At 44.7% G+C, this 15,800-nt stretch overlaps 1 protein-coding gene across 1 annotated transcript in view; it reads right to left on the bottom strand.

Moving 5' to 3' along the window:
- sntg1 (syntrophin gamma 1) overlaps positions 1 to 15,800 on the bottom strand; it is a 487,473-nt gene that overhangs the window by 111,627 nt on the left and 360,046 nt on the right. The window contains exons 5-7 of the mRNA XM_033019712.1: positions 7,778 to 7,835; positions 7,635 to 7,678; positions 7,467 to 7,508 (exon numbers count right to left, since the gene is read on the bottom strand). Coding sequence (XP_032875603.1) covers positions 7,467 to 7,508; positions 7,635 to 7,678; positions 7,778 to 7,835 — 144 coding nt within the window. The remainder of the gene's footprint in view (positions 1 to 7,466; positions 7,509 to 7,634; positions 7,679 to 7,777; positions 7,836 to 15,800) is intronic.

Genomic DNA, 15,800 nt, shown 5'->3' with positions numbered 1-15,800 from the left:
CCACAAGCACACCAATTAGATCTTAAGATTGTACACATCCAGGTATAATGTTAATGTGCTATGTTTCTATGTTTCTATGTGCATGGAACCTTCCTATGCTTAAAGCTCATGACAAAATGATGTCCAGCTTGATGGTACATTTCTCCAAAGGGATACTAAAACAAAGGGAGAATTGGCAGAGTACATCATTTTACAATAAATGTTTATTTGTGACAAAACTATACTCAAAACCAATTGTTCTTAAGAGGTAGGCTTTGAAGCAGATATTAATGGATATTTTTAGCTTGAATAATGAAGCTAGAAACACATGGATTCTCAAGTAAAATATCCAGGTAATTGTGTGTAAGTAACCTTGAAGCAGAGATAGATTTTTGATAAGTATGGGTGTCAGGGGTTATGGGGAGAAGGCAGGAGAATGGGTTTAGGATGGACAGATTGGTCAGCCATGATTGAATGTTGTACTTCCGGTGGCGCTGGTGCCAGCAGCCTCCACCTTCAGCCCGGTATCTTTTTGTTTTTTTGTTTTTTTAGTTATGTTAAAGTGTGTTTTTTATGTTTTTTTAAATGTCTTTATGTGGGGGAAGAGGGCACGGTAACGGGGATACCGTCCTTCGGTCGCTTCCTAGAGAGGACGCGACTATTATTTGAGTCGCGTCCTCACTCCCCCGGCGGCCTACCTACTGGATTGGCGCGGCCTTTCCTGCCGGGATCGACCAGAGCTCCAGCAGCGGCGGGACAGCGCTATAACATCGCGGGGCTGGCGATGCCTTACCGGGGATCGCCGTCTGGAGCCCGGAGTGCTGGACCTGCTGCACCGACATCATGGAGCTGCGGTTTGCGGAGCTCCCAACGCGGGCGGCGCTGATCAACAACGCGGGGTCCTGCGACTCCGCCCGGCTCGGCCTGCGGACTCGGGAGCTGCGGACTCCGGCTGCGGGAGGCGGCTGATCAGGAGGTCCGGGCCACTGAGGAGGAGGATGTTCACCGTCGGGGATCGGCGTCGGCGTTCCACCAGCCCGGCGTGAGGGCCTGAACATCGGGCCGCCCGGGGCGGTGACTGCGGGTGCTCGGAAGGCCCAGACCACGGATGAACATCTGGGAAGATCGAAGGGGAGGCTGGCTGGACTATGGTGCCTTCCTCACCTTGGTGCCACTGTGTTATGTTGTGGCGTGGACTTTCTGTGTTTGTGCTTTTCTTTTTTTAATTCAATTTTATTTTTAGTATGTTTTATTATTTATTATTTATTTATTTTTATGATACTGCCTGTAAGGAAAATTCATTTTGTTGTCTCTAATTGAGACAATGACAATAAATTTGAATACAATACAATACAAAAGAATGGCAGAGTAAACTTGATGGGCCGAATGGTCCTAGTACTTATGACCTTATGACCTTGAGGTATAGTTGGCATACTTGTATCTACATTTGAGATTCAAGGGCATAGCAACATACCTTCAGCAACAGACTTGTTTATCAAGATACAGTACAGATTACCACAGGAGATCCTTCTTGTAGCTATGAAACTGTACAACTCCTCCCCCTTCTGTCGTGGGGTAGACTGACTCTCCCCAACCCCAGCCCCAGTCTTTGCACATCCCCAGTCCTGGACTTTCCACTCGTCACTTTAATTTCATGTTTCATGTATCTTGTTGCGCTATATGCCTGTTGGCAAACAAAGTTCCCTCCTGGGATGAATAAAGCTCTATCATTTTGTATCGTATCGTATAGCATTTTAGCATGCACACATAGCAAATTAATGATGGTACCATCAAATGGTTGAAATGTATAGTGACTAAGTGGAAACTGATTCTAATAGAATGTATAGAATATTCTTAGTATAGGATTGGAAGCATAAATATTCATTAATGTATCATTGCACAGCTACCAATGTTTATTGATGTTAATACATCTCTTTGGAAGACTAATGGGTTGATGTCATGCTGTGCAATATTACAAACAATTGTGATAATGTGTTCTGATATAATCCCATTTGCATACTATTTAATTGGTATGTTATGAATTAGCTAACTATTTGAATAAAATCACAGACAGCAGAATGTCCAATGCACAATAAACATGCACATTCACGATATCTAATTAATGACATTTGTTTACCCAGTGCCATCTTAATGGAAGGATTATGTCTGCAGATAGGATTGTATTTGCTTCTCAGTGTAGGTACTGCTTCTGCAGTTGCCAATGTAGGTACTCAGGTACTGCTCCTGGAGATGGTGCTGAAATTGCCAATTTGCAGACCTGTTCGCAAACACTTTCAGTGGACTCCTTCATCACAACCATAGTTGCCATATATTTGTACTTTCAGCTTCCCAAACATTAGAATTTTTACGCAGCTATTTCTTCAAGAGGACGGTGCAGAATTTAAATGCATTGGTTTAGGCTTAGGATTGTTATTGTCACCTGTACTGAGGTACAGGGAAAAGCTTTGTTTTACATGCTATCCAAACGGATTAGATAATACTATAAATAAATACAGTAAAGTCACACTCAGGTTTAACAGCTAGAGTAAAAGGGAAGATACAAAGCCAGGAATTAGGTATCATGACTGTACATGTTTAGTGTACATGGGACATTCGTCTGTCTGTGGTTTTATTGAAATTGTTTCAATAAAAATTGAATAGATAGTGCAGGCCTACCTCAGAGAATAGAGCAGGCATATGCCTTGAGAAATTACTCAGGTTAGGCAGTCAGTCGGCTTTTCTAAAATCTTAAACCGCGCATGCGCAGATTGTTCTCCTCTCCGTAAACTGTCAGTCGACTATTATAAAGTAATTTGTCTTCAAAAGCCATATATCTTAATAAAGTACCGTATTTTCCGACAATGAAGATGCACCCCCATTTTGATTTGCTACATTTTGAAAGAAGGCTGGCGGGACATAGAATTTCTCACGCTCAAAAAATAAATAAAATAAAATAAAGAAAGTAACAATTCAATTTGCCCAAGGCTTCCAAATCTCCTTCATTCTGAATTACTGAATGGGTGGGGGGTGGAGGGTGGCAGATGGAGAGATCGTGGGAAAAACGGGAGCACAACGGGACAAGTTGAATCAGTTGTGATCTTATTGAATGACAATATTAGTTCAAGGGACCAATTGGAGGGAGAGTTCAATACAATACAATACAATTTATTTGTTGGCATTTGAACCCAGAGGTTCAAACGAAATTTGGTTTCTGCAGTCATACAAACAAGAAGAAGAACCAAGACACAACACAATTTACATGAACATCCATCACAGTGAATCTCCTCCTCACTGTGATGGAAGGCAAAGTCTTATCTCTCCCCTGCACTCCTCATTCTCCTCCCGATGTCAGAGTCAAAGCCCCCGGCGGGCGATGGTAGATAAGCAATTATAAAGCCACGCCGGGTGATGCAAGGCCGCGCTTCGGGTCTTGGTGTTGGAGCTCCCGGCATGCGCTAACAAGTCCCACGGCCATTTAAAGCCGCGCCGGGCGATGTAAGGCCCCACTCCAGGTCATCCTCAACCCTGCAACTCGGGCGGGAGAAGTCGCCGTTGCGGAAGCCCCGAAAAGCGGTCTCCCAGCAGGGACCCGCGAGCTCCCGGTGTCACTGTCCACCAGACCTGCGGTTGGAGCCACCGAATCTTCTGGGTCGGGTCACAACCGCGCGCCACCACAACTCCTCCCGCTCCGAACTCGGCCAGCTCCGCGATGGTAAGTAGTCCGCAGGCTCTGCGACTTTCACAGTGTGTGGGGTGTGTGGCCAGGGGTAAAGTTGCGGGGAGGGCAAGAGCGTTGAGAAGGAGGGGGTCAGGGATCATACCAGTAACTCACTCATTCACCGCTGCCGCGGCGCTCCAGGCGTGGAGCCACCGCATTCTGGCCGGGGATGGAAGTAGCTCGGGTGGCGGCGAGCGGCCGCTGGGACCGGCCCCCACCTCAGCGCCTTCTGCTGGTCCATTCACTTCTGGCAGATAACAGGACAGCGGGCGGTGGAGCTTACTCCTGTGTCAGCGCGAACAAGGGGCCAATTGAGGTTACTCGCGCAGACACAGGAGTAAGCTCCACCACCCACTGTCCTGTTAACCATCGCCCGCTGACCCGCTCTTGAGCTGGTCCCCTCACTGTCTGGTCTACATTGAAAGACACGGTCCGGGCAGTGAATACCATGCAGTGTCACCCAGCGCAGCAAGGGAGGCCATGTCCTGCTCCCGGCGCAGACGAATTTAAGGATTTGCGGGAAGCGGCTGACATGAGCAAGACCAGAGAGCGGCAGGAGAGAGGTGTTCAGACAGAGAGCACTGCCAGAGGTGAGCGGGTTGGCAGAAGGTGCTAAAATGGCAGCCGGTTCCGCACTCCGATCCCACCGTCCGCTCGCAGCCACCCGAGTTACTTCCCTCCCCGGCCACAATGCGGTGGCTCCGTGCCCGGAGCATCGTGGCAGCAGTGAGTGAGTGAGTTTCTGGCATGATCCCCGACCCACTCCTTCTCAACGCTCCTGCCCGCCGTGCAACTTTAACCCTGGCCAGGCCCCCCACACGCTGTGAAAGGAACTCTCCCCCCCCCCACTTCACCCCGTCCCCACCCCCCACACGCTGTGAAAGGAACTCTTCCCCCCCCCACCCACTTCCCCCCCTCCCCAGCTGCGCTGTCCTTTTACAGCCGCGTCCCATTTTACAGCCACTTCCCATCAGCTGCTAGCAATGAGGGATAGACTTGGCTATCCCTCAATACAGCAACATCCTTCTTGATGTTGCTGTACTGAGGGATAGCCAAGTCTATCTTTCTTGGCTAACAACCTAACCTTCAGCTTGCAGGTACATTTTTGGGTAACAAATAGCGTCTTCATTGCCGGGAAATACTGTAATTAAAAACATATAGCTCAAAGAAATTTACTTACCACATTATTTGTACATAAACTCCATTCTTCTCTCTTTGTTTCATAAGATACTCTTAAGATAAGGATGATCCATATTTGAAAAACCCGCCAAGAAACTTGCACTGCGCATGCACAGTAGGCTGCTGCGCAGCGCAGTACACAGTTCACGGTGCAAAGGTAGAATTTCAGCTGCCTTCAGCTCCCCTAGTCATTGAAGGTTTGAAGCAGCTTCGACGGCACGTCAGCTGCACATATTTTCACGTGTTACAAGTACTGCGGATGAAAGGCAAGTGATAATTATGCCTCCCTAAGAGATCGATCTCTTAGGTGGGCAGAATTCTCCCGTGCCTTTTCTATTTATATTTAATAATTACTATTTTATAATTTTAGTCAGGGTAGGCAGTGCCCACCTTGCCAACCCTGACAGCACGTGCCCAGAATGAAGATAGGGTCCTGCTCAGTTTCTGAAAACAGCTTAATCACTGAGGAAAAGATAAGCCATGGTTCACAAGCAAAAGTCGAGAGTGCTAATCATCACATGCATAGAGAACGTGATCCTTGCATTCCCTAGTCATTCTGCGAGTTTCACCATTGGCATCCCTTCATTATCATCACTTCCACAGCCAACACTGGACCATTGTTGGCTCTACCTTGCCTCGGTCATCGATGCCAGCTCTGATTTGTTGGGTACATTTTCATACCTCCCGTCCCTCACCCTGACTCTCAGTCTGAAGAAGGGCCTCAACCCAAAATGTCACCCATTCCTTTTCTCCAGGGATGCTGCCTTACCTGTTGGGTTACTCCAGCATTTTGTGTTTATCTTTGGTGTAAAGCAGCATTTGCAGTTGCTTCCTACATAATGAAATTCTTACTTGCTGCAGTACTTTCAACCAATATGTGCACTGAGGGCTCATCTTGCCAATCCCCTTCCCAAGCAAAACACTGCTGGACCTCTGCTCTCACTCCCATCTTCAATCTAGTGGCTGCTGTTGGCAAAGCTCCTCTTGCATCTCTCTCCAGAATGACAATTCTGTAAAATACAGTCCCTTTACATGTCTAGACTTATTTGGATGAAGGCAATGCCAGCATGGGGTTAATGCCAGACAGACAATGATGCCTCCATCCTAAAACATAATTTCCATGTAAAATATTCCACCACATGTCCTATCCAGATGGGTTGGCTTGACATTATGACCCAACCACCCATTTATAACTTGGCCTCCCTGCATACTCTCCTGACACTTTCTTCTCCAATGAGCTTCTTTATTTCATTTGAAAAAAAAAAACATTTGCTCTTCTTTTGTAAACCATGAATATCTGCCAAATAAGAAGCTTTCTGTGGCCTTTGTTTTCTTCAGGTATTAAACTGAACAACACCCTAAGTTACTTCATTTTCCCTCTCAATTCAACACACTCCCTCTTTTCTGTGCTTTCATCTGCTATCAAACATTCATCTTTTCCTCAAGATAAACTTGCACATCCCTGTCACATCTACCCCTTTGAACATTACTCTAATCACCTCGACATATGGAAAGGAAAAATTTAGAGGGACATGAGCCAAACCAAAGGGAAATGAGACCAGCTTAGACTGGGCATCTTGGTCGGTGTGGACAAATTGAGCCTGTTTCTGAGCTGCATAACATATAACGCTATCTTTGATCAAACCCTTGTAATGATTCTATCTTAGTTCCTATTTTATCGAAGTCCGAATTTGCACACCACCAAGTTCAGGAACAGCTACTTTCTTACAACCATCAGGTTCTTGAACCAACCTGTAAACCCCTAATCCTACCTCAGCAACAGAACACCATGGCCCACTTCTTCCACTATCGTGGGCTTGCTTAATCATGTATTGCAATAATGTCTTGTTCTTTACAGTCTTTTTCTTTTGACTGTATATTTTGTGTGTTGTCTGACCCTGATCTGTAGCCACATATTAGGGTGGATCACAAGTATGATCCTTGTGATCCACCTTAATATGTGGCTACGGATATCAGGGATTATGGGGAGATGGCAGGAGAATGGGGTTAGGAGGGAAAGATAGATCAGCCATGATTGAATGGCGGAGTAGACTTGATGGGTCGAAAGTCCTAATTCTCCGCCTATCACTTATGACCTTATATATTTATGTGAAATTCCTTGAAATGTTTATTCAAGCTAAATATTTGATGTGGATACAAGTTGCTGCTGTAGTTTATTTAGCAGTTCACTAATATAATGGAAATATTGGCACAGATACTAAGGCAAATGCAACGGAAATGTTAAGACAAAATGAAGGGGCAATGTTCTACTTCCATGCACATTGAGAACCTAAAAACTTTGCTGTAAATTTTCATTCATTAAAATTAAATGTCATAAATTATCTCATATTTTTTCACTTTTGCAAAGTGATTTTGGCTGTACTTAGTGAAAATGCTCGCCTTCTTTCCAACCAATATCTAAGCACCATTGTTGACATATGAAAAGTTTAAATCTCTGGACTTCTTGAATAGCCTCTTGCTATAAAGATAACTACCAAAGAAAGATGTCAAAATCCACATATTTCCAGATAAGTTCTGCTTAATAAAAGATGAAAAGATGCAAAATTTAAAAAATAATGTTTGTACTCACCACTTCTTCATGTTTGCAATTTCTAACATTTATTCCATTTATCTATTGCCGCAGAAAAGCAAGACAAAAAGACAAAGATATATAATTGTTAGGAAAATTGAATTCACTGGAATTCACTGTGGCTGTAAATAATTACTTAAATAACTTTTAAAATGTCAGCAAACTCACCTGAAGGATAGCATCTCCGATAAACAGTAAACCGGATAGATCAGCTTCGTAAATAATACAGGAGAAAAAAAGATAAAATGTCAAGTGTCTTCCTAGAAATGGTATTAATCCAAGAGCAAATAAATAAGCTGAAAGTTTCTTACCTCTTTGTTCTTTTGAGATTTTTGAAACTATGACTGGAATATTGTGCTCTGCTCCACCCTAGAGATGTAGAATTGAAAGAGAATATGACATATAGGAAAAACAGTTTATTTTCTATAACATGCGAAAATCCAGATATTTGTACATGGCTAATTGGTTTGAATCACTACCATGTATCTATCTATATAATTAAAAGTCTCATCTTGACTACTTCCTGTCTGTGCTGTATATTGATTTCAGAAAAAAACACTACCATATATCACTATGATTTTTGGCCATCTTACTCCCAGTCCTCCTCTGCGAGGATTTTTCCCATCGATGAAAAATTAAAAAGTTATGTTTAAAAAACTGTCAATCACCGTGTACACTGTAACGCCCCTTCCGGGGGGGGGGGCAGGACTATAAAACCCCCGATGCCTGGACGTGACTCAGTCTCTCTGCAAGATCCCAAGGGAGAGGCCACGACTGTCATTCTGCTGTGAGTCTACAGACAGAACACTGTGAGTCTACTGAACTGTGAGTCTGCCCTTTATGTGCTTTATGTGGTTTATGTGGTTATGTGCTTTATGTGTTTATGTGGTTATGTGCTTTATGTGTTTATGTGGTTATGTGCTTTATGTGATTAACCCTTTATATGCTTGCAATAAATGACTTGTTAGCCAGTAATGTGCTTGCGATTAATAATGATTTGTTAACCGTTAATGTGCTTGCAATAAATGATTTGTTAGCCAGCAATGAGCTTGAAATGAATGATGCATTGTTAACCCTTTATGTTCTTGCAATAAATGATTTGTTAGCCCTTAATGACAATGCCATGAGTTGTTAGGCCTGCTGCCTTGTATGTGCTTGCAACTGCGATGCTTTATTAGGTCTGACTGTATTTGGAAGGAATACATGCTTTGTTAGGTCCGACTGTGTTTGGAAAGAATAAATACTTTATTAGGTCCGACTGTGATGGAAGGAATAAATGCTTTATTATGTCCAGCTGTGTTTATTCCAAAAGTCCCGCTCATTTTGTGATTTCCGCTTAGTGGACAGGTTTCACTGATTGCGCAATTTCCGGTAAGTGCAGAGGTCACGCTGATTGCGAAAGGTCCGGTGACTGCGGAAGCTCCACAGTGCAGAGGCCACAGGAGCCATGTGAATATTAAAGAAAGTTTACTGTCATGTGTGTGTGAATGCGTATGAGAGTGTGTGTGAGTGTATGTGTGAGTGCATGTGTGAGTGTATGAGTGAGTGTATGTGTGAGTGTATGTGGGAGGGTATGTGTGACTATGAGTGAGTGTAGGTGTGATTGTGTGTGTGAGTGTGTGAGTGTGCGTGTGTGTGTGAGTGTGTGTGTGAGTGTGTGCAGTTTGTGAGAGTGTGTGTGAGTGTGTGTGTGAGTGTGTGTGAGTATATGTATGTGTGTTTGTGTGTGTGTGTGAGTGTGTGTGAGTATGTGTATGTGTGTGAATATGTATGTGTGTGAGTGTATATGTTTGTGTGTGTATGTGTGTGCATGTGAGTGTATATGAGTGTGCATGTATGTGTGTGTGTGTATATGCACGTGTGAGTGTATGTATGCGTGTGTGAGTGTGTATGAGTGTGTGTGTGTGTGTGTGTGTATATGTGTGTGTGTGTGTGTGTGTGTGTGTGTGTGTGTGTGTGTGTGTGTGTGTGTGTGTGTGTGTGTGAGTGTATGTGTGAATGAGTGTATGTGTGTGTGTGTGATGTTATGTGTGAGTGTATGTGTGTGTGTGTGTGTGATGTTATGTGTGTGAGTATGTGTGTGTGTGAGTGTATGTGTGTGTGTGTGTATGTGTGTGTGTGTGAATGTGTGTGTGTGTGAGTGTATGTCTGTATGTGTGTGTGTGTGTATGTGTGTGTGAGTCTCTGTGTGTATGTGTGCATGTGAGTATGTGTGTGTGTGAGTGAGTGTGAGTATATGTGTGTGTGATTGAGTGTGTGTGTATGTGTGTGAGTGAGTGTGTGTATGAGTGTATATGTGTGTGTGTGTGTGTGTGTGTGTGTTGGTGTATGTGTGTGTGTGTGAGAGTGTATTTGTGTGTGTGAGTGTATGTATGTCTGTGTCTGAGTCTGTGTGTGTGAGTGTATGTGTGTGTGAGTGTATGTGTGTGTGAATGTATGTGTGTGTGAGTGTATGTGTGTGTCTGTGAGTCTGTGTGTGTGCGCATGTATGTGTGTGTGTGTGTATGTGTGTGTGAGTGTATGTGTGCGTGTGAGGTGGAGGGTGTGTGCGTGTGTGTGTGAATTTGCTGGTCTGCACACTGCTTGAAGTGCTGCGATGTTGGATTTGCTGCCAGCCCTCTGCTTGAAGTGATGTGAGATTGGATTTGCTGCCTGCCCTCTGCTTGAAGTGCTGTGAGATTGGATTTGCTGCCAGCCCTCTGCTTGAAGTGCTGTGAGATTGGATTTGTTGCCTGCCCTCTGCTTGAAGTGCTGTGAGATTGGATTTGTTGCCTGCCCTCTGCTTGAAGTGCTGTGAGATTAAATTTGCTGCCTGCCCTGTGCTTGAAGTGCGGTGAGATTGGATTTGTTGCCTGCACTCAATGATGACTTTTGAGGTAATTTCTCAGATTTTCTTTGTTAAAATTTGACCGCTCAATCTCTCTATATTAAAATTGTCTATATTTTTATCAACAGCAAAGATACATCAAGAGGCAGTGCTCAGCAGAAAACAACAAGAAACACAACAAGAAAGAACTGAACTTAATAAATCTCATCTTTGACATTTAAATTGTTGTTATATTTTAAGAGTCAATGACATTTTAAACTTTAATAAATCCTTTTTCCACTTGCCATGCCTTTGTGTTCTTCATCACAATTGTAACCTAATAAGCAGGAATGGCTGCGCTGTCGGAGACCCTCTAAGAGTGCATGGGGGGAGGTTGAGGGGAGATGGACTGAATGCGTGGGGGGAGGGGGGTTAATGGCAAGGAGCAGTGTGGGGGGTGAAGGGAGGAGGGGAGACTGGGTGAACTGCCACCATACCAGCCGTGAGTGACTGGACTGCCAGCCCACCAGCCATGATTAAGTGAACTGCCAGCCCACCAGCTATAAGTCACTAGATTGCCAGCCCACCAGCCATGAGTAAGTGGACTGCCAGCCCACCAGCTGTAAGTGACTGAAGTGCCAGCCCACCTGCCATGGCTCACTGAACTGCAAGTCCATGAATCCATTCAGTTCACAATGTCCATACTAGCCCTCTGGAAACCAGTCCCTTCAGCCCACAACACCCATACTAGCGCTCCAAAGATCCACGCAAGGATAGACTTTCCTCCTTTATTGCTGTGATCTGTAAAAAAATATGAATGTCTAAAATTGATTCTCCACCCTCTTCCCCTTCTCTCTCTCTCTCTCTCTCTCTCTCTCTCTCTCTCTCTCACAGAATCTGTCACTTGTTTTGGGCAGAATTTCGGGCAGTTTCTGAGCTGCCAGCCCGCCAGGCCTGAGTTACTGAGCTGCCAGCCTGCCAGGCCTGAGTGACTGAGCTGCCCTCTTAAAACCAGTCCCTTCGGCCCACAACACCCATGCTAGCACTCCAAAAAAGCCCACCCCGCCCCCAACTGGCCGGCAATATTGGAATTGGTGGAGTATTGCATTGGGGGACCAGCCCTCCCGTGTGAAGCGGGGACCCAATGTAGCAATGTTACAAAATTTTGAGATTTTAAAAATCAAGTCTGTAATTTATCCCATCAGATAAAGCATAAAAATAAGTTTAATTTGACACCTAATTCACTTTCATATCTCAAGTATTTAAAAAGTTATGGCCATTTTCATACTCGGAAATGAGCATCTTGTTCCCTATTGATTTTCTATGGACATAACAAAAAAGTTGTGATCGTGAACAGTCAAAAGCCCATAACTTTCTTAAAAATTAAGAGAACTGAATGAAATTTTCAGTTATCATAGATTGAAGCATTCTGAAACAAATATAAAATAATCTTACTTGGATGACCTGAAATTAAAGCATATAATTAGTTAGTTACCTAATTGTAGCTAATTTCAGACTTCAATTACTAGATCTAAACATCTATCCATTTCTTAATAAATTATTAACATTTTTAAATAGCCTAAATGTCCAAATAATATTCACATAATTCACAATAAAACATGATTTTAAAATCTCATTTACATTAATTTATAGACCAAATGGAAGGAATTCAGTGTTCAATTGCTGTAAATAAATGCCCATTTAAATCAGCTTTCCAGTGGGTTCCTGTGGAACGCGCTGGTTTAGAACGTTCACATTGCGGTAGATTTGTGCCCCAAATGCCCAGAAAAATACTGCGCGATATAATGGGCCCAAATTGAGCTACTCGCAATATTAAATTTTGTATAAAGGGATCTTTAGAAGCCCTTTTTAATGTAAAAATATACAACCTAACTTCTGCTATTTTCTTTATGAGACCCTGCGGTTGCTGACGGTTACGGGTTTAGAGATTGATTTTTAAACTACTATAACTATTATACGAGGCCTTTAAACCTAATAATAGCCTTTGCGACGGGGTCTTCCAGCGATTTTTCGTTAATAATTAACTAGGCTGAACATCTTCGATTTGAACAGCCTAGAGAAAATCGCGTTTTAAACCCGCCCCCTCTAAACGGCGCCAAAATCGCGCACACCCGCAACGGCAGATTTTCAAAGACGCTTCAGGTAGGCTTTGCAACATACCTACCCAATGGGTCCCACTTAGTCCAGTAATTATACTAAAACTCTTCCCTTTGTTCTCAACATTCTAAATGTAGGGTTGTGTAGGTTTTCTTTTTATCCCCTTAATTTGTATCTTCTTCCAAAATGCTTGGCCACAGCCTTCCCATTTTCACACATGCTACTCACATTTTTTTCCTCGATGGGATAAATATCTTCTGAAGTTTTTTAAGTTTTAATAGTTTATTTCAAAAAATTAGCTGTGTTTCAGTGGGAGACTTGCAGCACTTTCCATTGATAATGTCACAATGCCATCTCAGAGATGTCCAATCACAATGGATCTCATTTACATATGACATCACAATGGGACAGGGGTGGGAGATTGCAACCTTCATGTGTTTCCATGAATGCAATCAACCTGACATGCATAATCTAATAAGATCAAATAGAACAAGTTGTCCTCCCCCTCCTTCTATACTCTCTCTACCCCCTCCCTCAATACCCCCCCTCCATCTGTTCCCCCCTTCCTCTCTGCCCTCCTCCCTCTCTGCCCCCATCCCTCGCTGCCCCACCCCCCCTCCCTCTCTGTCACCCCTCCTGCCTGCGCAGTTGGGGGTCATGCGTGAGTGGAGAGGGCGGGGGATGGGGGGAAAATGTATAATAATACATCAGGGGGGGGGGGGTAGTGTGTGTGGTGGTTAGTGTGTGTGTGTGTGTGTGTGTGTGTGTGTGTGTGTGTGTGTGTGTGTGTGTGTGTGTGTGTGTGTGTGTGTGTGTGTGTGTGTGTGTGTGTGTGTGTGTGTGTGTGTGTGTGAGAGACGCCGCAGGCTGCCCCCCCCCCCCCCGTCCCCCCGGCAACCGCGCATTAAAGGGACGGGACCCAACAGGTCCCACTTGGTCTAGTTCTAAATATAAGCAGTGACATTTTATCGTAATAGGAAGTGAATTAAGTGAAATGTCATGGACCTTGTTCAGTGGCTCTTTTAATGCAATCATGAGCTTTGGGTGCAGTTAGGACTGCTGGTATTTATTACTCACCCTGAAATGCTGAGAAGGCGTTGGTAAGTTACTCTCACTACAGACCAGTGCATGCGGAGATAGATGGCTGTACTTTGAAATTTGTTTGATTGTTCCTTCAAATATCTTACAAATTTACTGTGTTGTTAGGATGGAAGTTACAGGATTTGTATCAAATAATCTTCGAAGCATTCCTTTTGCATTCTTGTCTGTGTGCTGGTCGAGCACACATTCAATTGAAGTTAAATGCCAAGCTTTTTTGGATCGCTGTCCAATTCTGCCGCTCTATTAGCTTGTGGGTGGACTCCACGCAAAGAGTGCAGAAACTAAAATTTATTTCAAATTGCTTCATAATTCATTGGTGCATCTCACCATACAAACAGCAGAGCTGAACATTTCTTAATCATGTCCGCCATTCATTATTATCACAGACGGTGATTTCTGCCTGTGATTGCCAAGAGGCATCACAGTGGGAGATTTTGCCACAAATTTTCATGAGCTTTAGCACCTGCTTACTTTTGCTTGCCAGGATGTTTTCCTGACACGTACTGGACATCTTCCAGTCTGAATCGTTTACAGGACAAAGGGCAAAGTGAAACCAGGTTGATCTGACAACCCAGGAAAAGCTCTCCGTCCTGCCATCAGTAATAAATTGACTGGTGAAATGAGACTGGTGGAATCACATCCAAAAAGATGAATCGACAGACTCCAAATATTTCACCAATAACATACATGCCTGACTAACTGTAACATTGGATGGTATTTTTGAGACATACTTATTAAAGCTGGTTTTGTGGCACCACGTAGAGAAAGCTATGCCAGGATAATCATGACCCAATTATAATTTCCATTAGCCTTGGGCCTGACCCCCTTACCAATGACAATCTCTTTCCTTGTCAAACTCAGGGATGCTTTGGCATATATACACATTCAGGCAGTGCATGCAGAGACAGATGGCTGTACTTTGAAATTTGTTTGATTGTTCCTTCAAATATCTTACAATAAAAGGGGATAGTGCAAATACAATCTTTCTACCAGATACTGCACCATAGAAAACAGAGAAAATAGGTGCAGCGGTCAGCCATTCAGCCCTTCGAGCCAGCACCACCATTCAATATGATCATGGCTGATCATCCAAAATCAGTACCCCGTTCCTGCTTTCTCCCCATACCCCTTGATTTTGTTAGCCCCGAAGAGCTACAGTATATCTAACTCTCTCTTGAAAATATCCAGTGAATTGTCCTCCACTGCCTTCTGTGGCAGATTATTCCACAGATTCACAACTCTCTGGGTGAAAAAATGTTTCCACACCTCAGTCCTAAATGGCTTACTCCTTATCGTAAACTGTGACCCCTGGTTCTGGACTCCCTCAACATCGGGAAGTTTTTTTTTCCCTGCATCTAGCCTGTCCAATCCTTTAAGAATTTTATATGTTTCTATAAGATCCTCTATATATCCGAAAGTGGCGGCGCAGTTAACAGCTGCGGCTCGCCTGCAGTCCGTCTGTCTTTACTTTTTTCTGTTGTTTTTTTTGTCTTGTTTTGGTTAAGTTTTAGTTTGTTGGGTTGTGTTAGAGGGGGTGAAATGTTCTCTGTCTCTTCCTTCGGGGGGAATGCGACTTTATCGTGTTGTATCCCCCTTCTCTGCCTCCGTCTGCGCTGAGGCCTAATGGCGGAGCTGGCGGCCTCCAACCTGCGACCGACCCCGAGGCTCCGGAGGCAGAGCCAGCCAGGACTTACCAACGAGAGGCTGGCCGTCTTCGGGGCTAAGGCAGCGGTGGCCCGACTTGCTGGTGCGGCGTTCTGGCTTTCGGCGGTGGCCTGGAGCTGATGCAGCGGGGCTCAGAGCTGAGACTGCGGGACCCGGAGCTGGGGCGGCGGCCCGGAGCTGGGGCAGCGGCCCGGAGCGGAGACTGCGGGACCCAGATCGGAGACTGCGGGACCCGGAGCTGAGGCGGCGGCCCGGAGCTGGGGCAGCGGCCCGAAGCGGAGACTGCGGGACACAGAGCTGGGGCGGCGGCCTGGAGCGGAGACTGCGGGACCTGGAGCTGGGGCGGCTGCCCGGAGCTGATGCTGTGGTGGGCTGTCTCGGAGCGGAGACGGCATTCTGGCTTTCGGCGGCGGCGACATCACCACGGAGGTCCGCTGGACTGGAGAGCGGCATCTTCGGCCTGGATCGATCGCCTCAGCGCAGAGGGAGAACAAGGAGGGAAGAGACGGAGACTAAGACTTTGCCTCCATCACAGTGAGGATGTGCTTGGTGAACTCACTGTGGTGGATGTTTAATTTGTGTTTATTGTATGTTTTGTTATTATTGATTCTGTGTATGACTGCAGGCAACATAATTTCGTTAAG

Source organism: Amblyraja radiata, chromosome 4 (genome assembly GCF_010909765.2).
Source record: "Amblyraja radiata isolate CabotCenter1 chromosome 4, sAmbRad1.1.pri, whole genome shotgun sequence".
Classification (NCBI taxonomy): domain Eukaryota; kingdom Metazoa; phylum Chordata; class Chondrichthyes; order Rajiformes; family Rajidae; genus Amblyraja; species Amblyraja radiata.
The sequence above is the reverse complement of the archived record's forward strand: the minus strand, read 5'-3'. Positions and strand labels throughout refer to the sequence as shown.